General features: G+C 37.4%; 1 protein-coding gene across 14 annotated transcripts in view; it reads left to right on the forward strand.

Moving 5' to 3' along the window:
- Window positions 1–17,867, forward strand: part of Ssdp (Sequence-specific single-stranded DNA-binding protein) — a 690,704-nt gene that overhangs the window by 36,761 nt on the left and 636,076 nt on the right. For all 14 annotated transcript variants that reach the window (XM_081762329.1, XM_081762327.1, XM_081762335.1 and 11 more), the window contains exon 2: window positions 275–347. In XM_081762329.1, coding sequence (XP_081618455.1) covers window positions 275–347 — 73 coding nt within the window. The remainder of the gene's footprint in view (window positions 1–274; window positions 348–17,867) is intronic.

Consider the following 17,867-nt stretch of genomic DNA (forward strand, 5'->3'; position numbering starts at 1 on the left):
GCTAACAAGGACCTTTGGCCAGGAAGAGGAAACTTCTTTTTTCTTTTTCAGACCGAAACTAAACGTTTCTTATTGCCAGATATTCCAGCTAACACACCTTGCTTATGGTAACCCAAGTCAAACAGTTAACCGCCAACAAACTTGTGTGGTTATGAAACTTGCTTCATATACATACATGTTAATAATAAGTAAAGTAGATAGTTGGGGTATAAATATTATACTTACTGCTGTAATTACATGTTATTTGCTAATGTATGTTTCTTTTCTTTTACAGGCTAGCGTTATATGTTTACGAATATTTGCTACATGTTGGAGCTCAAAAGGCAGCACAGACTTTTTTGTCAGAGGTATGTGAAACAACATTAGTATAAAACCGCGTTTTAGTTTGAGAGAAATGATTCTTACAAGGAGCATAGAAGAATAGTGTATAAGTGCGAAACAGTGCCTGATACATAATACAATGTGAGAATGCAGCTCGCAAGGAGTGTTAAGACTTAATTAAGTACAGTGTCCTGTATTATTTTCTTCGACTCCTAGGAAAATAAAAGTGGATGTACACAAACAGCATGTTCTGTATAAAATGCAAATTATTCATGTAGATACTTCACTATCCTGGTTATATCGAATAACTACTATTGTAATTATGAAACTATATACGGGGTGGTCCAAAAGTAGGTATACAATCCCGTACTGACTGGCTCATGACATTTTATATAATTTTCTTACAGTTACCCATTCAGGTACTGACTTATTTCTTTATTATTTGTTCTTAATCTCTCTTCACTCATACCTTAAGCTTGGAACAGTCAGAAGCAAATAAACTAATTATCTTAATAAACTAAAATGTCATACTTTGTAGGACTGTATACCTACTTTTGGGCCACCCTGTATACTGATTTTTTATGTTATGTAAGAGAATAGAAAAAGTGTGTTGAAATGATTTCGCAACGTTTATATCTCCAGAATTGAAAATTAGAAACAAGGTATTCATAAGGCTGCAAATTATTAAATTGAAGTGCTGGATCGAAAAGTTTGATTTTCGATCCTGATATTAGGTAGATCACAATAACACACGCAAATTCTCACAACGAATTAATTTAATTTAATGATACGGTAGGAGATACTTGCAGCTGAAAGATTTCATATATCTTCAAAGCATATGAATATTCAGCGTTTTTACAATTTTTTTTCACGCAATTTGCATTATATGCTTAGCTTTCGGAAGTTGTAGAAAAGGTACACTGAAAACAAGTATATTGCTTATAGAATGCTTGCTGAGATGTTCGTTCTTCGCACGGGAAAAGCATTTGAACGTCTTTACTCCTCCCTTAGGATACACATTTCAGTCAAAGTATAATAATAAAAACCCGCAAGATATATATCTTCGGCATAAATTTGAAGTCTCTTAGCTTGAGCAGGTACTTTGTTCCAAAATTGTTGCAAACTGTTCAACCCGTGATGCGATCAAAAAACAGTCAATGTCGCTTTCAATGTAATGAAGCAAATTACAGAAAATTAGAACGGAAGTTTTCACACACACTGGAACATATGCCCCGTTATTTCTAATGCGTTTATAAGGGAGTTTCATATAATTTGACATAGCTCATAATGTACTGTGTGTTTTGGCATAAATTTTGAACCCCCTGTACCCCATTTTAAACAATGTAACATGACAAAAGTTCAGCTGGAGGTAAGTATTAACTTTGTTCCAAAATTCTTTTCAGACTGTTCAGTCGTTTTCTCGTGATTCGATTACAAACATTTTTTTTTAATTGCTTACATCTCTTGATATGTACAGCAATATGGTAGTCAGCCATCTCAGAATTAGGAAACTAGAAGTGTATATTAAGCTGTGATAGTGTATATATATTTCGTGCATTTCATTTTCAAGATATCATTGACAAGAACAAACAAAATTGAAATTGCAACATTGCTATCAATGATACATATTTCCCGCTGTTTCAGGAAGAAAGGACAATATTTTTGGAAATGGTAGTACTGTATGGGTGATTCTAACCAGAAAAAAAAAAGTAAAAATTGGTTCTATTTTCAACGGTTCGAAAATCTTTGTTTAACGTCTTATGACTATGCCTTTTAGACTAAGGGAGATTATGATTAAGGAAAATGACTGATGATGGAAGATAATGCGAGTGAGAGGAAACGGAATACCCCGAGAAAACCCATGGTCACGATATTGTCCACCACAAGCTTACTTGGCAGGGGATCGAACCGAGGACCCCACGCAAAAAGAGAGAAATTCTCTAAGCCATGTGCCTCCCTCATCGATTAGATAGCTCTGGTCTCTTTGGAAGAGAAGTTCTGGAGTGGCATTTCAGAAAGTCAAGATTATTTAAGAGTAACCTATGTAAGGAAATTGGATGTCAACACTAATTCTCAAATTTCCCTCAGTAATTTCCCTCCCAAAGACACTGCCCAGGGTTGGCAAAAACCATGGTTTTTATTGAAAAACAAAAAAAAAAGTTTTTTTTTTTTTTGTTTAAACCCGGCTTTTTGGTTTAAGCCAGGTTTTGTTGATTTAAATAATTTGCTTTGTATTTATATCACATATGGATAGAAATAAGTTTGTTTCGTCTTGTTGTTAATATGGAAAAACCGAGTTATGCTGGAATCGGAATACAAACCGCTTCTCGGCTTACATCCGAGAGAAAATGTCCTCCATTTGAACTTGAAACCGGGACTGGTTGGTTACAAATGCGATACGTCTGCCGACTTACTCACGAAGGACTCCTGATAAAAATATATTGTACTGATTTTCACATACTTGTTAATATAATTGTCAAGAGTTATTTCAGAAGGACAAAAATATAAACAATTGCACAAGTGAAACCATTATACAGAATTACATATGGACAATTTCTAAGTAATGCAGAGTACAGAAGAACTAATTTATTCAAATTAGTTCACTACGACTTTTATTAACCCAAGTTAAAGAAATACGACGACTTAATTTGCATATTAGTAAGAAAAGTGAATAAAGATACGAATTATTTCAGTCCACTTTGGCTCTGACTCACTTATACATAAATACATTGCAAAGATACTTCTGATTTCAATAAATTCCTCTCGTGGGGTTAATATGACCCTCCCAAAAAAGAAGTACTTCATTTCGTTGTATTTTATCAATAGTAAACATTATTAAAACGAACCAATATTTAGAATTTTTCTTTGCAATTGCATAACAATAATAATAAACTATTAAAAAGTCACAAAATAAACATTCATAAACTTACATACACACATTATATATATATATATATTTGTAGTATAATCTCTGAGTAATGAATGGGGAATTTAGGTCTGAATATAATACGAATAATATACGGGAGGGAAACGGGATAATCCACAAATCTGTGTTCATCAAGATTTTAAGAACATTTACACTTTTATGAACATTTTTTCTTTCTTTCTTTTTCTTTTTTTTTTCTTTTTTTTTTTTTTTAAGCCAGCCAACTCTGCCACTGCGAATGTTCCATGCCGTTGGAAAAGCCATTTCATCAACTTACAAGTGCCCTATATCTCACCCCTGGCAATACACAACATTGGGCCCATTTTCATGTGAACTTTTTTGCTTAGAATTACTGGCGTCTCAATCAAAATTTGGGGGTAAGGGCATCAAAGAAAGAGATCTAATTGGTACTACCTAGCCCAATCTGTTTATCTTTGATTTCATTTCTTACCTTTGTGTTTACCTTCACGGACCCCTGAGGTATATCAAGAACACTGTTATAATCGTTTCACAGCCTTAATATTATATTCCAAATAAATGTTATTATTTATGTTATTCTGTGGTTAGTAAATATATTAAATAAGAATAAAATATTGAATATTTTGTACTTCAAAATATTGGGGGACGCGTCCCCCTCGTCATCCCACCAGGCACACCGGTATAATCACCTCTATCACAATTTCCGTAAGTACTACCTTTTCCCCCTGAAACTTCGTATATATATCCACGAAGCACTTGAGGTATTTTCCGTCTCTCCCCGTTGATGTATAACCTCTCAGTAGTCTTTGGTTCACGCAGTCCCTGGTTCTATTCCCGAACGAGAAACATTCAAATTTGAAAGTATTACGGCTTAGGTGCTGGAAAGGGGCACTAAACTTCAATAACAACAAACAAACAAAATTCCAATCATTTTCCAATCTTACCTTTTATTTCCTTCACTTTACAGGCTTTGGTAGTGAAAACCTCAGAGCAATTCTATGCAGCGCAAGAGAGGGAGGGGGACGAGGTACATGCAGATGTCATCTGGGTTACTATTCCGAACTCAGTCGTCATAGTTCATCATGCAAGTCATAGGGAAACTCAATGATGTGAATTTGGACTTACTGTAATTCGAATTCGGTTCCCTCAGCCTTCTGTGTTCAAACCGGAAGTTGTAGAAATCATCCATTTCCGGTTTTAATCCTGATTCCATAGAACAAGAATGGTAAAAGATATGAAGTGCTTCTTCCTTTTTTCTCAATCGATTCGGTGTCGGAAGAGTAGGTCTCATATCTTCCATTACGGGTTCTTCACATATGTAATACTATTCTTGACCAATTTTTACCCCCTCCCTCCCACTTGTCACACTTTGTAACCCAGGACCGAACCACTCCCTCCTTTGTATCGTAACTCTTTATTTTTTCACCAATATTGCTTATTTTGGGACTTATTACAATAAAATAAACTAATTTTAATGGCAGCGGTTTCTATTACAAAATACTTGTATTCTGAGTAAATTTGTAGTTTTTTTCTCACCAAAAAATCAAAATATTAGATAATGATAGTATCGTAATCATATTTTAATCCCATAATGTTGTTTAATTAACCTTGAACAGTCTTAATTCTTCGAAATTGCATACTGTTGTTTCCCAAGGAGATGGTACCCATTCTGTTAGATTCACACGGTCGAAAAAGTGCAAAACACTTTTTCAGGTCAGCCATCCTGAATGAGGTTTTTCCTGGGCTTTCCTCATTCACACCAGGCAAATGCCGGGGTAGTATCTAACTTATAAGTCCCAGGCCGCTTCCTTCCTTCCCTTTCCCCGCATAGTGTGCTCGCCGAGGGACGTCATTCCTCAAAACGTGACGGGCTAAATGGCCTTCGATGCCGAAAGCTCAGAAATCTAAATCTTAACCTAACCCATTCTTTTAGATCACCGATGATTGTCAAGGTTGAAGTACTGCCGGAAGTTGCAGATGAAACAGGATCCAAAGAACTGATATTGACTTTTTCTTCCGGGATCCATGATGCTTCCTGTATTTGAAGTTTGTCAGTGTCGACGATGGAAATAAGTTACCTTCCTCGTCGACAACAGATTTGACCTGGCTGCACATGTGGAGAAGCGGGGACATCTCGTTTGTATACCAGCTTTCGAGTAGTTTCTTTGGACTTCAGTTTACCCCTTTTCATATTCTTCTTATCCTAAATCAGTGTCAGAATGCGAATAAACTCGGTTTCTCGAGGAAAATTCAAATCAAAAGTTTTGAATCATATTCTCAGAAATAGTGATACGAGTGGGGTGGCGAGGGCATTTTTAAGCGGTGGTTACAGTCGCTAACAACGAACTCCAGAATAGCTTCGTGTACCGTAAATGTAATGCGGATAGCCATAAAACGTAGTTTTATTGTATTGTAATACACACAAGGTTCGTCACCAGTCATGCTGGTGTCTAGTAGCGTCTTCGAGTCCTTCCGCATTATCCATTTTACATAGACTATATGTTCAAAATTTCCCGAAACGTGAGAAATATTTATTTATTTTGTTTATTTTTAAAAAAAATATTATAATAGTTTGTTTAAAAATATTGCATATAAACCTGATAACGAAAATTGAAATAACAGAAAAAAAGACGTTACGTAAGAAAAACGTTAACCCCTCCTCTCCCTTGTCACACTTCCCGGACCCCTCCCCCTCCTGACTGCCTTACGTAATATGTGGACGTATCCTTAACCCTCTGTTAACACCGGAAATGATAGAAATGAACTATTCCCGGTTTTAACGTTGTTCTCATAGTCCTAAGACGGTAACAGATAGCGATAAGTTTTGTTCGTTTTTTGTAATCAATTCAGTGTTGGCGTGGGAGACCCGGGTTCGATTCCCGGCGGGAGCTCATGTGGTTCGGATTCCACGTTAATCAGTAGGTCCACGTCTCATACAGGCTCGCTGCTGAACGGGACGTAAAACTCAAATTCAACTCAACTCGATTCAGTGTTTCCCAAGGATGTATCATCACCACCCATAACACTACGGAAACCGGAAGTGGTTGGGATTTACTAGTACGTCCGGTTTCAATACCTGTTTTTATTGAGCGAAGATTGTAAGATATTTCGAAAAGGTTTTCTACAGGTTCAGCGTTCCAAATCCATATATACCTGTTGAAACTAGAAGTGGTGAACATCTTCAATTTTTCGGTTACAACACTGATCGCATAATGGACGAAACGGAAATAGACAAGAGACAAGCAGTTTCTTTATATAATTCAATACTGCAAGAATACAAGTCATCTCTGATTTTATCCCTTGGTTGCAAGAGGAAGTGATAGACATCATTTAACACTTCTGGTTTCAATGTTTAGCTAGTAAGAAATAGCGAATAGTGGCTTTTGGATATGGATTAAGTGTCGGAAGAAGATACTCGATCTTTGATCTTGTTCCTCTTGCGACTTGTAGATGTAGTGCTTCAAGTTTGAGTATTGAATTGGCATAGTTCGGAAGCCTACTGTAGTTTCACACTGTGAAACGAAACAACAACAACAACAACAACAACTATTATTATTATTATTATTATTATTATTATTATTATTATTATTATTATTATTATTATTATTATTATTATTATTATTGAGGCAGTGCGAGGTGCGTGTTTTCTATTGTGCAACCAGTTGGACTTTCTGTCCTCGTCTTCTAGGTAGAAAGGGATTATAAATAAATCAGTAAGATACTTTCCCTTCGTGCTCTTGAAAGAGTACTCGAGTTACGTAAATGGAGTTTGTGGAGAATGCTCTTGTGCCACAGGAGGCAGACAACACGTGCATATGGGGCATTCAGGCTATTTTTAAGATCAGTTTGTGGCTGTTCTGTCCATATATGAATTCTTGTCAGGCTTCTCTTTCCAGTTCACTGGAGCAGCAGCGTTGTTTTCCCCATTTTGCTATTTTAGTACTTTTGATCGTTGTGTTTGATCCGGTGAGATGGTTGTAATGATAGTTAATTGTTCTTTTGTTCTCTATATACAGTTTGTCTGATGCGCGTATATTATTTTTAATTTCTACAAAAGGACCGACTTACACATACATTTGACATTTTTCTGTATGCATTGACCATTTAAGCTTTATACGTGCTCTGAAATATTGACACGAAATAGAATGACTGTAGGAATTCTGCAGGGAGACGCAGTAGCTCACTGGTAGACATTTCATCTTTTGGTTTGAAGGTGCTACAGTTCAGACTTAGGAGGACCTGTGAGTTTGTGCTGGACTTATCAGGCCCCATGCGTTGGCGTAACTAGATGCGTGTAGACCCCTGGCAGTTGACATCCTTACGCATTTTGTAATTAAGTTATTTTTATACACCCCATATTACAAATATGCAAATCTGAGTATAATTTATATACAAAATTGGTAGTTGTTTTTTTTTTTTTTAAAATATACTTGTAAATACACTGTTCTATAACATTCTTTTTATACTTTAAAATTCCCACTTGCTTGCTCTGATTCAGCATAGTTGTTTATTACTTCTGACAAGGGAACCTTCCGAAAATGATAGTTGCAGTGAAAGATGTGACCTACGCCAATTGAAAGAGCTGTAACAGAGATGGACATTCCCAAAAAATTAGCTGCCCATAGCAATAGGTTCAAGAAATATAAGGGGTGGAAGTTCGGGAAACAGCAAGGTTGGACAAGGGGGGAAAGTGCAAATTCCGCAAAAAAAAAAAAAAGGGGGGGGGGCAAGGCAAAATACAATGCTGACAAGTGATGTATAGAAAGAGACTTGCCACAATAGGGAACAAATGAAGGCCACCATTGGGGTTAACAGTGTTGCCAACTGCAATGAAAAGTACATGTTTTGCAAAGAGCGCTATATGAAGTGAGTGCAATATTCAGTGTCAACCTGTCATGTAGAACATAAGATATGACATGTATAATCAGTGGTACAATCTAACAAAATAAAATAGAAAAAGCATAAGTACAAAAAATACGAAAAAGACGGAGTTGGCCATAATGCGCCACATTTGATCACGAGCTGTGCATATTACAATGAACAAAACAAGAAAGCACCAACTATGCAGGAAACCGACATACATAGAGTCGAAAAGAAAAACGAGTTCAAAGTTGGCAACATTAGCCATGAAAATCCAGACAATTCTAATATAGTTAGGCCACTCGCTTCAGAGAAAGAAAATTCCGGCAACAGGCATCACTCGGAATGCATCAATGCTGGAGTGATTGAGGCAATGTCAAGTCGGGGAACATGAAATGGTTGGGTTGAGCCAACAACCGATAATAGAAGGAGTGAACATTATGTCATGATTGGGTCGTATGTGGGAATATAAAGGGTGTCCTACCAAACTTTGTAACCTGAAAGATTTGCAAAACGAACAAAAATGTGGCGGATCCAGTTGTGCAGGAATGTGCCAATGTCAGGGGGTGATAAAAGTCTGTGAGAAGCAAGTGCCCCCAGGATCCCCATCATAGGGCCCTAGGAGCCAACTTCAAACTTTCAAATGGCAACAGGGACCGAGTGGTACCTCTTTTGATAGATCATGGAATGTGCAACAACACCTATAGGAAACACTTGCTATATGAAGCATGGTTTTCAAAATGGCCGCCACAAATATATGTTGTGTCTTAACATGTCATCAAACATTGTGATCTCAAATTGCTGCGAAGCGAAAAGAGATGTTGCAAATCCAATTGCACGGAATGTACTCATGTCGAGGGCATAGAAAACGTTGTAAGAAGCAAGTCCGCCAGGGCCACCATCATAAGGCTCGAGGGGTCAACCGCAACATTTCAAATGGGAACAGGGGGCGGATGATATTTCTCTGGATAGATGCAACACCGCCTATAAGAAACATTTGCTATATGAAGCACGGGTTTCAAAATGGCCGCCAAAAATGCACGTTGTTCTTGTCACCGAGCAGGTATTTTTGGCGGCCATTTTGAAATCCTATATAGTAAATATTTTTGATATGCCTTGTTGCATATTCCAAGATTTATCGAAAGAAATATAACTCGACCGATGGTGCCATTTGAAATTTTGAAGTTGGCCCCTGGGACCCTATGATGGGGGACTTGGGGGCACTTGCGTCTCACAGAAGTTTGTCGCCCGCTGACATAGGTACATTCCTCCTCAACTGGATGTGTCACATTTTTTTCGCTTTGAAACTATTTCAGTCGTAGAGTTAGGTGGGACACTCTGGATATATTATATAGGCGGTGATAGTACTGCAGACAGCAGCACAAGATGTTTCCTACGTCACTCCATTTGTGTTGAAAGGAGGATGATGAACAAGTAAGAATGATAAGATCAGTGGGAGGGAGAAGATTTAGAAAAAAACAGACAAATGTTTCCTTTCCACAGGAAAGGAAAAGAGTGCGCTGCAAACACTCGTAAGTCACTTGCTTTCCTGCAATTAACTGGTCAAGGTGGCTCATAACCTGCTGCTAAAGGTAAGCATTAACCTCTGTACGAATGATCATTCTAGATTAGTAGTAAAGAGTAGTACAACAAACACATTTGTAGTGATGAAATACGAGAAAACTGAACTTCGTGTAACATATGCACATAGTCAATACAAGGAGTTCAGTAATTTCAATGTCATCGTTTGGGTTTGAAACGAGGAAACAAAAAAAGAAAAAAATAGGTGAATGCATATTAGGTAAAGCGGAGTTCTTTCCAAGTTATGGGTGAGGAAAAGTGCAGAAAACTCAACTTTGAAGGATAAAAGCGCATAGATGTATGTGCAAGTGGTAGAAGGCAAAGGAACATTTCTACAGAAGACCAAAGACTTTTTGTCAACTCTTACGAATATTAAGGCCTTCCCAAATACAACCGCAAACATGCGGAAGAGTGATTTAAGCGTGTTTTATTCCAATGTGTTTTGGCCAAGTTTGGCAGAAAGAAACCTAACTGATGTTGTGCTATTTGTTGATTCTTGGACAGCGAACAAAGATACCAACTTGCTCTACAATCATGTACCATCCGGAATGAATTTCAAAGTTGAGCTGATCCCTCCTGGTTGTACGGGTCTGATACAACCACTTGATGTTTATTTTTTTTAGACCATACAAGAACTTTGTGCGCTACGTTACAGAGCTTGTGTTATCAGATACTTTAACATTTGGTCCCGCGAGAATTTTCTGAAACTTCAAGCCTTAACCCATTACCAGTTTACGGCATGTTTATTCCAGCCTTTGATTATGTTTGCTTTCTACAGGTGTGAATATGTGATAGAAAGACCACCAAAGGTTCCGACACCTCTATAGTACTGTTTCGAGACATTCACAGGCGATCAATGTACCATGTTTTTTACGGATTGGCAGTATTCTGCTGTGCTCACTGCAAATGTACCTTCTGTTTGGACCATTGTCTCATCGAACAATTACACGTGCAATGTTGACGAGCATGCACAAATGATGCGAAGGCTAATGCCTGTTGCCGGAATTTTCTTTCTGTGAAGCGAGTAGTCTACCTATATTAGAATTATCTGGATTTTCATGGCCAGTGTTGCCAACTTTGGAATGTGTTTTTCTTTTCGACTCTAGGTACGTCGGTTTCCTGCATAGTTGGTGCTTTCTTGTTTTGTTCATTCTAATATGCACAGCTCGTGATCGAATGTGGCGTATTATGGCCAACTCCGTCTTTTCCGTATTTTTCGTTCTTAAGTTTTTTCTATTTTATTTTGTTAGATTGTACCACTGATTATACACGTCATATCTTTCTTATGTTCTACATGACAGGTTGACACTGAATATTGCACTCACTTCATATAGCGCTCTTTGCAAAACATGTACTTTTCATTGCAGTTGACAACACTGTTAACCCCAATGGTGGCCTTCATTTGTTCCCTATTGTGGCAAGTCTCTTTCTATACATCACTTGTCAGCATTGTATTTTGCCTTGCCCCCCCCCCCTTTTTTTTTTTTTTGCGGAATTTGCACTTTCCCTCCTTGTCCAACCTTGCTGTTTCCCGAACTTTCACCCCTTATATTTCTTGAACCTATTGCTATGGGCAGCTAAATTTTTGAGAATGCTCATCTCTGTTACAACTCTTTCAATTGGCATAGGTCACATCTTTCACTGCAACTATCATTTTCGGAAGGTTCCCTTGTGAGTCCACCTTCTCAGTCAAGGACTGCGCCATATGAAATATTATTAATCCTTTCATTTTCTCTTGACTCATCGTGCTTATCAGATAGTTCGGAGAATGAACGCTCTGTACTCGCAGTTTTGACAGGAATGGTCAGAAACAGTATCAAAGCTGCACAAAAGGCAAAAAAGTGGATGAAACGAAGTGGTTTTCCCCTATAAGAAGAGAAGGTAGTTCACTTTTTGTTCACTCTCAAGAATTCTCATTATTAATGCCAACCACACATTTAAAATTTCTCGTGAAAGTGCTGAAGACTTATGTTTCACGTTTTCCTACAAACTCATCAGCTTTATGTAGATAAGCGTCACTTAGATTTTACAGTGATTTAGGTTTCAGCACGCTAAAGTTTGATATTACTTAACTCGAACTATTGAAATGATATTGTATTAGATCTATTAAAATACTTTAAACTTTAGCTCAGAGTTGAATATTTACAGTACGCTTTACGTATATTACCGCCGAGGTGCTAGATACTCTGAAGTCCTTTCTTCACTATATCTCAGTAGTACTATTAATCTAAGACAACACTAAAAATACACCGTTCTCGCTCAAAAGTGTTGTTCGCAAGATTATTATGCGATAGTAAAGTGGAATTTCCATCCTCCCCTAATAGCCTGAGACCCTGCAAGTAAGAAAGAATAATAACTATAAGATACTAAGATATATTGTAATGTGACAATGCAAGTACCAAGGGCGCAGATCCTGGGGGAGGCCGAGGGGGGCCGGGGCCCCTCAAAGCTGATGTGGGCCCCCGCATTGTATTTATGAATACGGTTGAATGCAACTTGTCTTAAAATTTTCATATATATGCCTTCTTCATCTGAATTCCCCCCCAATTTACAGAGAAATCGGCGCCCTTGGCAAGTACTACTACAATAAGATAATTAATGAATAGTAAGTCATATTTTATTCTGTGTTTATTCATAATTTGTAAGAATTTTTGACTGGAAAATACTATAACTATACCTAAACAAAAATGGCTAGAAATTGGCAGTTTCAAGCTCATAAGTGACCATCGTGTAGTTGCGCCCCTGGTCTCTTGATTTTTATCGGATTCTTTCACTTGCATAAGTAAGGAACTACCAGTTCATATTTCACATCATCTACTGAAATGCGATTTGAAACGAGCGTTTGGTATTTTGTTCTTCTTACCTACTTTCTCAATTTTTTCCGTCTATATTAACACATGTTCCACATGTAAAAGAGACAGTTAATATTATTTAGATACAAGGTGGCACAAAAGTAAGTTTATTCCCCAAAATTATATGGTTTATTCTCAAAAATTATAACATGATATAATTACAGTTCATGCTAAGTGATAAAGTTGAATTATTTGCATAAAGTGTCTTGTAAAAAAAAAAAAAAAAAAAAAAAAAAGAGTAGATTGATTAATACTACTGAAACAAGTAACTTGTTTATGGATTCACAATGTGACTTATTTTTGCACCACCTTGTATGTTAGCACATTCCTCTTGTGGCTTATTATTTCTGTTCATAATAGCTGGAGTCACCAAAATCGAGTTGATATTCTCTGCTGAATTGTGAAACGTTTTGAGTTTACCTTTCTGAGTGTGGGCTTTAAGCGGTTTCGCAATGAAACATCTTTTGTACTTGGTTTATCCTTCAGAAAGAATGATAAGTTATTGATAGTTTTTTTTCAGAATCGATATAATCTCCCTCGAATGTACCCCGACTATTGTCAGTGTCGTGACTAGGACTAGGAGTTTTGATGAACAAAAGTACTGAAATTGGTGAGTGGGAAGATGGGAAAAGCATCTTGTTTGTGGAAAAACACAGTTTGGATATTTTAGTTCTAAATCCTGTACGTATAGATATTTGGGCAATTCTGAAACGTGTCTTTAATTGGTTATCGAGAAAAATGTTAATGAACATCACAACTTGAGCTTCGATTTCTTGAAACTTCATGGTGTGGTAAAGTGAAATGTATTGAATTTGACAACACCTCAGTGTTTGAAAACATCGGACGTTCTCGGATTGCTTTATATTGCGAGAAGGAGCGCGAGATTTTGTCCGAACATTGACTCAGGCACTTTTATTTTACCAAATACAGGGTGCCTGAGAAGTCCCTAACATTTCTGGGAAAGAGCACTTAAATTAAAATGAAGTGTTTATGATGTTAAAGAACACACCTTAAGTCAACAAAATCATGGCAGTTCGACATGACCACTCTCCATATCCAGAGTTGCTCTCTTTGAGAGTACACCTGAACACACGTTGCAACATTGCTGGGGTAATTGTACGCATCGGTACATTATGAAGGGAGAAAATATCAAATAATTTCTTAATATTCTTTACGATTTCGAACTTTATTAACATGTGATGTATGTACAGTATGTGTACGTTTACTTTTTCAAATATTGAAGAAGTGAATGACAATTTTTGAAGAAATTTTGTTAGATTTACCTCTGAAATGTTACTGTGAAAATATGCATTCGAAACCGCATATATGTATGTAAGTATTAATTACATTTGTTGAGTTGATTTTAACATCCCCTTCAGCAGCGAAGCTATGCGAGACGGGACCTACTGATTAACGTGGAATCCAAACTACATGAGCTCCCACCGGGAATCAAATCCAGGTCTCCCAAGCCATAATTACAATTGTAATTTTCAGATGAATTGTTGTAACGTAGAAAACAGTATAGGCCTATGATGGCAAAATGTCGGAAAATCAATTTCAAATTTTACGAAGTAATAGGCTACAGAAACACACATTTGTTGTTTTTACTAGCCTAAATCTAAGATTTATCTGGTTTTGAGTAAATTACCATGTAGGGTAAGTTTAAGTCGGGGAACACTAACCTAGGTTCATTAAATTTGGTGTCCACTAGATTTGCGAAACTCAGTACTGTGGAGCAAACGCGTCTTCACCATGAGATACCAGCGTTCGTTTCACTGTAAGAGTACGTGTGACTCAGAATGTATGCTAAACAGTAATTCTACGTCGTAATATTTAAAAGGGATGGGCGGACTGTTCGATTTCTACTTATTTGCATTAGAAAGTATCGAAATAAAATGCATACTTGAATTTCAGTGTATCATAAGTTTATATATATATATATATATATATATATATATATATATATAATATTATAGGGCCGGATCCAGGATTTCTGGAAGAGAGTTGCACCAATAACTATCACTACATTTAATGTAACTTTTTAAGCTTTTAAATGCCTTTAGGCATCTGTGGTGTGAATGATGAATATTACTTTGTTCAGTAAATCCTTATCCTTCAACCTTCAGAAAATCGACTTAAACTATAGCTTTTGCAAAACTAAGCTTTCTTTTAACCCTCAAACCGACACATGACAGCAGACAATTTCGGAAAATGTTTGTTTTTCACTGCTAGGTTCTCATATATATATATAGTGAAGCTAGTTAACTTTTCGCCGCCAATATTTTGACTTTGAGAATAGTGCTCTGTGGTCCGTGGGCGCCATTTTTAGAACACCCGATATATATACAGGATGTTTCAAAACAGCACCGAGAACGTTTGGGAGGTGATTGTTCACACCAAGATAGGACAAAAAAAATATAGAACAAATGCTTCCTTTCGGAGTGCCAAAAAACACGAAAAAAATAGATTTAAATGTCGATATCTCCAATACCATTAGATCTACCGTAGTCGGGCTAAGACTTCACTTAAGAACTAATATGTGTCGTATCCAAAAATACATATTTCACAATCCTGCGTTACTCACGCAATATTTTTTATGGATGGTGTTTGGATACAGGCATATAATTTGAAGTACTCACCAACTAAATTTATAAATATTGTTGCGGAAGTAACGCAGGATTCTGAAACATGGATATTTGAATAGGGCACATACTAATTCCTGAATGAAGTCTTGACCCGACTACGGTAGGTCCCGTAGTTCTAGAGCATTAGACGCCCACTCGTAACATATGTTTGCTGAAGTCAAAACGTTCCTAAACATGGGCCAGATTCCGCTCTGCTAACGTGTGGACGTCTAGTGCTATTTGAAAACATAAAACTTTGTACCAGATTGGCAGCACTGACAACCCAATAACCTCGAATGTTGATTAGTTTCATTCTCTATGTTAGTGTAAATGTATTTGCACAGACATAATTCCACTTGATTGTATTTTTCCTGTAATATTGAACATTTTCATTCACTTTCCCATAGTTAACCAATGTAGGGAGTCAACATTTGAACACCCTCTAGGAAACAAAGCTGCATCGGACCCATGTCTATAGGAACATTTTTACTTATTTGGATGTCCGCAATCACCTAGTCACTTTTGGCCATGCATTTATGTTACACCCTGTATATATATATATATATATATATATATATATATATATATATATATATAATATAGAGGGTGTTTCAAAGGAACACCGACTTCACTTCGCGATATCCAAAAATACATATTTCAGAATCCTTCGGTACTCAACAATTTTTATAGAGGCAGTTTGGGTATGGAATATAATTTGAAGTACTCACCAACAACCTCTATAAAGACTGTTGCGGAAGTACGGCATGATTCTAGACCATATATATTTGGATAGATCACACATTATTTCCTAAATAAAGTCTTGAACTGACTACGGTGGGTCCCATAGTATTGGTGCACCCAGGTTGGACTTCTCGTCTTATCTTGGTGTCAAAAATCATCTCCCAAACATTGTCGGTGTTGTTTTGAAACACCCTGTATATTGATCAGCATAGTACTAGCATATATTATTGCATTCGTTCAAATACCCGATGAGTCCATAATAATACTAATGTATTGGATCATTGTCGGCCCAACTTTGTCCCTCAGCCATAAATTCGGCTCACCATTGTTTGAGTTGATTTTAACGTCCTGTTCAGCAGCAAAGGTGTATGAGACGTGGACCTAGTGATTAACATGGAATCCGAACCACATAAGCTCCCTCCGGGAATCGAACCCGGTTCTCCCAAGCCAAAGGCTCGTGCGCTAACCGCTTAGCGGCTCACCATTGGATTGAAGGCTGAATACTCATGGAGAAGTATGTATGATTGAATTGATTCATTTCTTAAATAGATTGAACTCTTTATGTTGGGCAATATATTTGAAATTAAATTTAATAATTCAGTTTGTGAGACACGTATTAGATATATGAGATGCAATGCTGAATTCGTTATTTATTTATTTTTTTTTAATGTTTGTATGTCACATCAGAATTTAAAGATGCCCTCGAAGTAGAAAACCACTAGAGGCCCCAGAGCCAGGATACTGCGGGTTAGAAAGAGAAATCCGATTCCACTGACACTGCCGATGTGGAACTCTTGTAGAATTTCGGAGCCGCTGCTGCTGCAGTGTTCTATATGCAAGAAAGTGCGTTGAGGAGCACGTTATTTTTATTTTGTAGATGGTATTAAATCGTGCAAATAAAGGGCTTTCTTTGCCCAATTGAGCACGTTATTTTAGAATTAAAAGTATGCGGCTTTAAAGAGGGTTGCCAAGTATTTTTATCTCTTTGTCTCCAAAAGATCTCGTCACCAAAAATCTGTTTAGTTTCGTCTCGTCTCGTGGGCAAACCTATAGATGATTAGCAGAAAAGTTAGGCTCCGTATTTCGATGGCAATCGCAGAACTGGCGTTATTATTAATCAACCATGGTGCATGAGACTGGAATCGGGATCAGGAGCGCCAAGGTTTGTAAATCACTGGTGGTGCTGTGTTCACAATCGGTACATACTGGGATATGGAATACCACCAGTGCTTAGAGGGGTGCGGGTCCTACCCCGAGAAGTTTTGAAAATTTACACTCCTGAAAATACAGTTTCAAGTATATTAAAAAAAAAATGAAAACTTTTTCGAGTGTGATTCTATTCGTAGTGTAAAATAATTATTCTTGAATAAGAGTATGAAAGTGTAACCAGGGAGGTTTCAGGGTTCTAGCCTCCTGATCACAGTTCTCGTCCGGCCATTCTCAACGCCGACGATTTGTGATAGAAGAAGTGTGGAAAATTTCAGCTGAGCATTGCATGCATAAACACTCGTTTAATTAATCATTTGAAAAGGAATATTTCTTCGTTGAGATAATATCACGGTGAAAAGGATATTACCACATTTGGTCCCCAGCGGCACATCTCCAAAATTTTGTGTAGTTACTAACGCTCTCGCCTTTGGTGCGAGCGGTCCCGGGTACGATTCCCGGAGGAGTCACTCGGTTGAAAAAGTGTAAAAACTTTCTCAGGCTAGCCATCTTGATTAAGGTTTTCCTGGGTTTCCTAATTCACACCAGGCAAATACCGGGATGTTCCTAAGGTACAGGTCCCAGGCCGCTTCCTTCCCTCTCCAATCCTTTCTTTCTTCCCTTTCCTCGGATAGTGTGATCGCCGAGGGACGTCTTCCCTCATACGTAACGGGCAAACATGGCCATAGATGCTGAAAGCTCAGAAATTAATTCCTAATTCTGAAATTTTACGTTTTTGAATCCCTTGTGAAATATACCCAAATTTTGTATCCCCCT

Source organism: Thermobia domestica, chromosome 6 (assembly GCF_964235325.1).
Source record: "Thermobia domestica chromosome 6, izTheDome1.hap1.1, whole genome shotgun sequence".
NCBI classification, from domain to species: Eukaryota; Metazoa; Arthropoda; class Insecta; order Zygentoma; family Lepismatidae; genus Thermobia; species Thermobia domestica.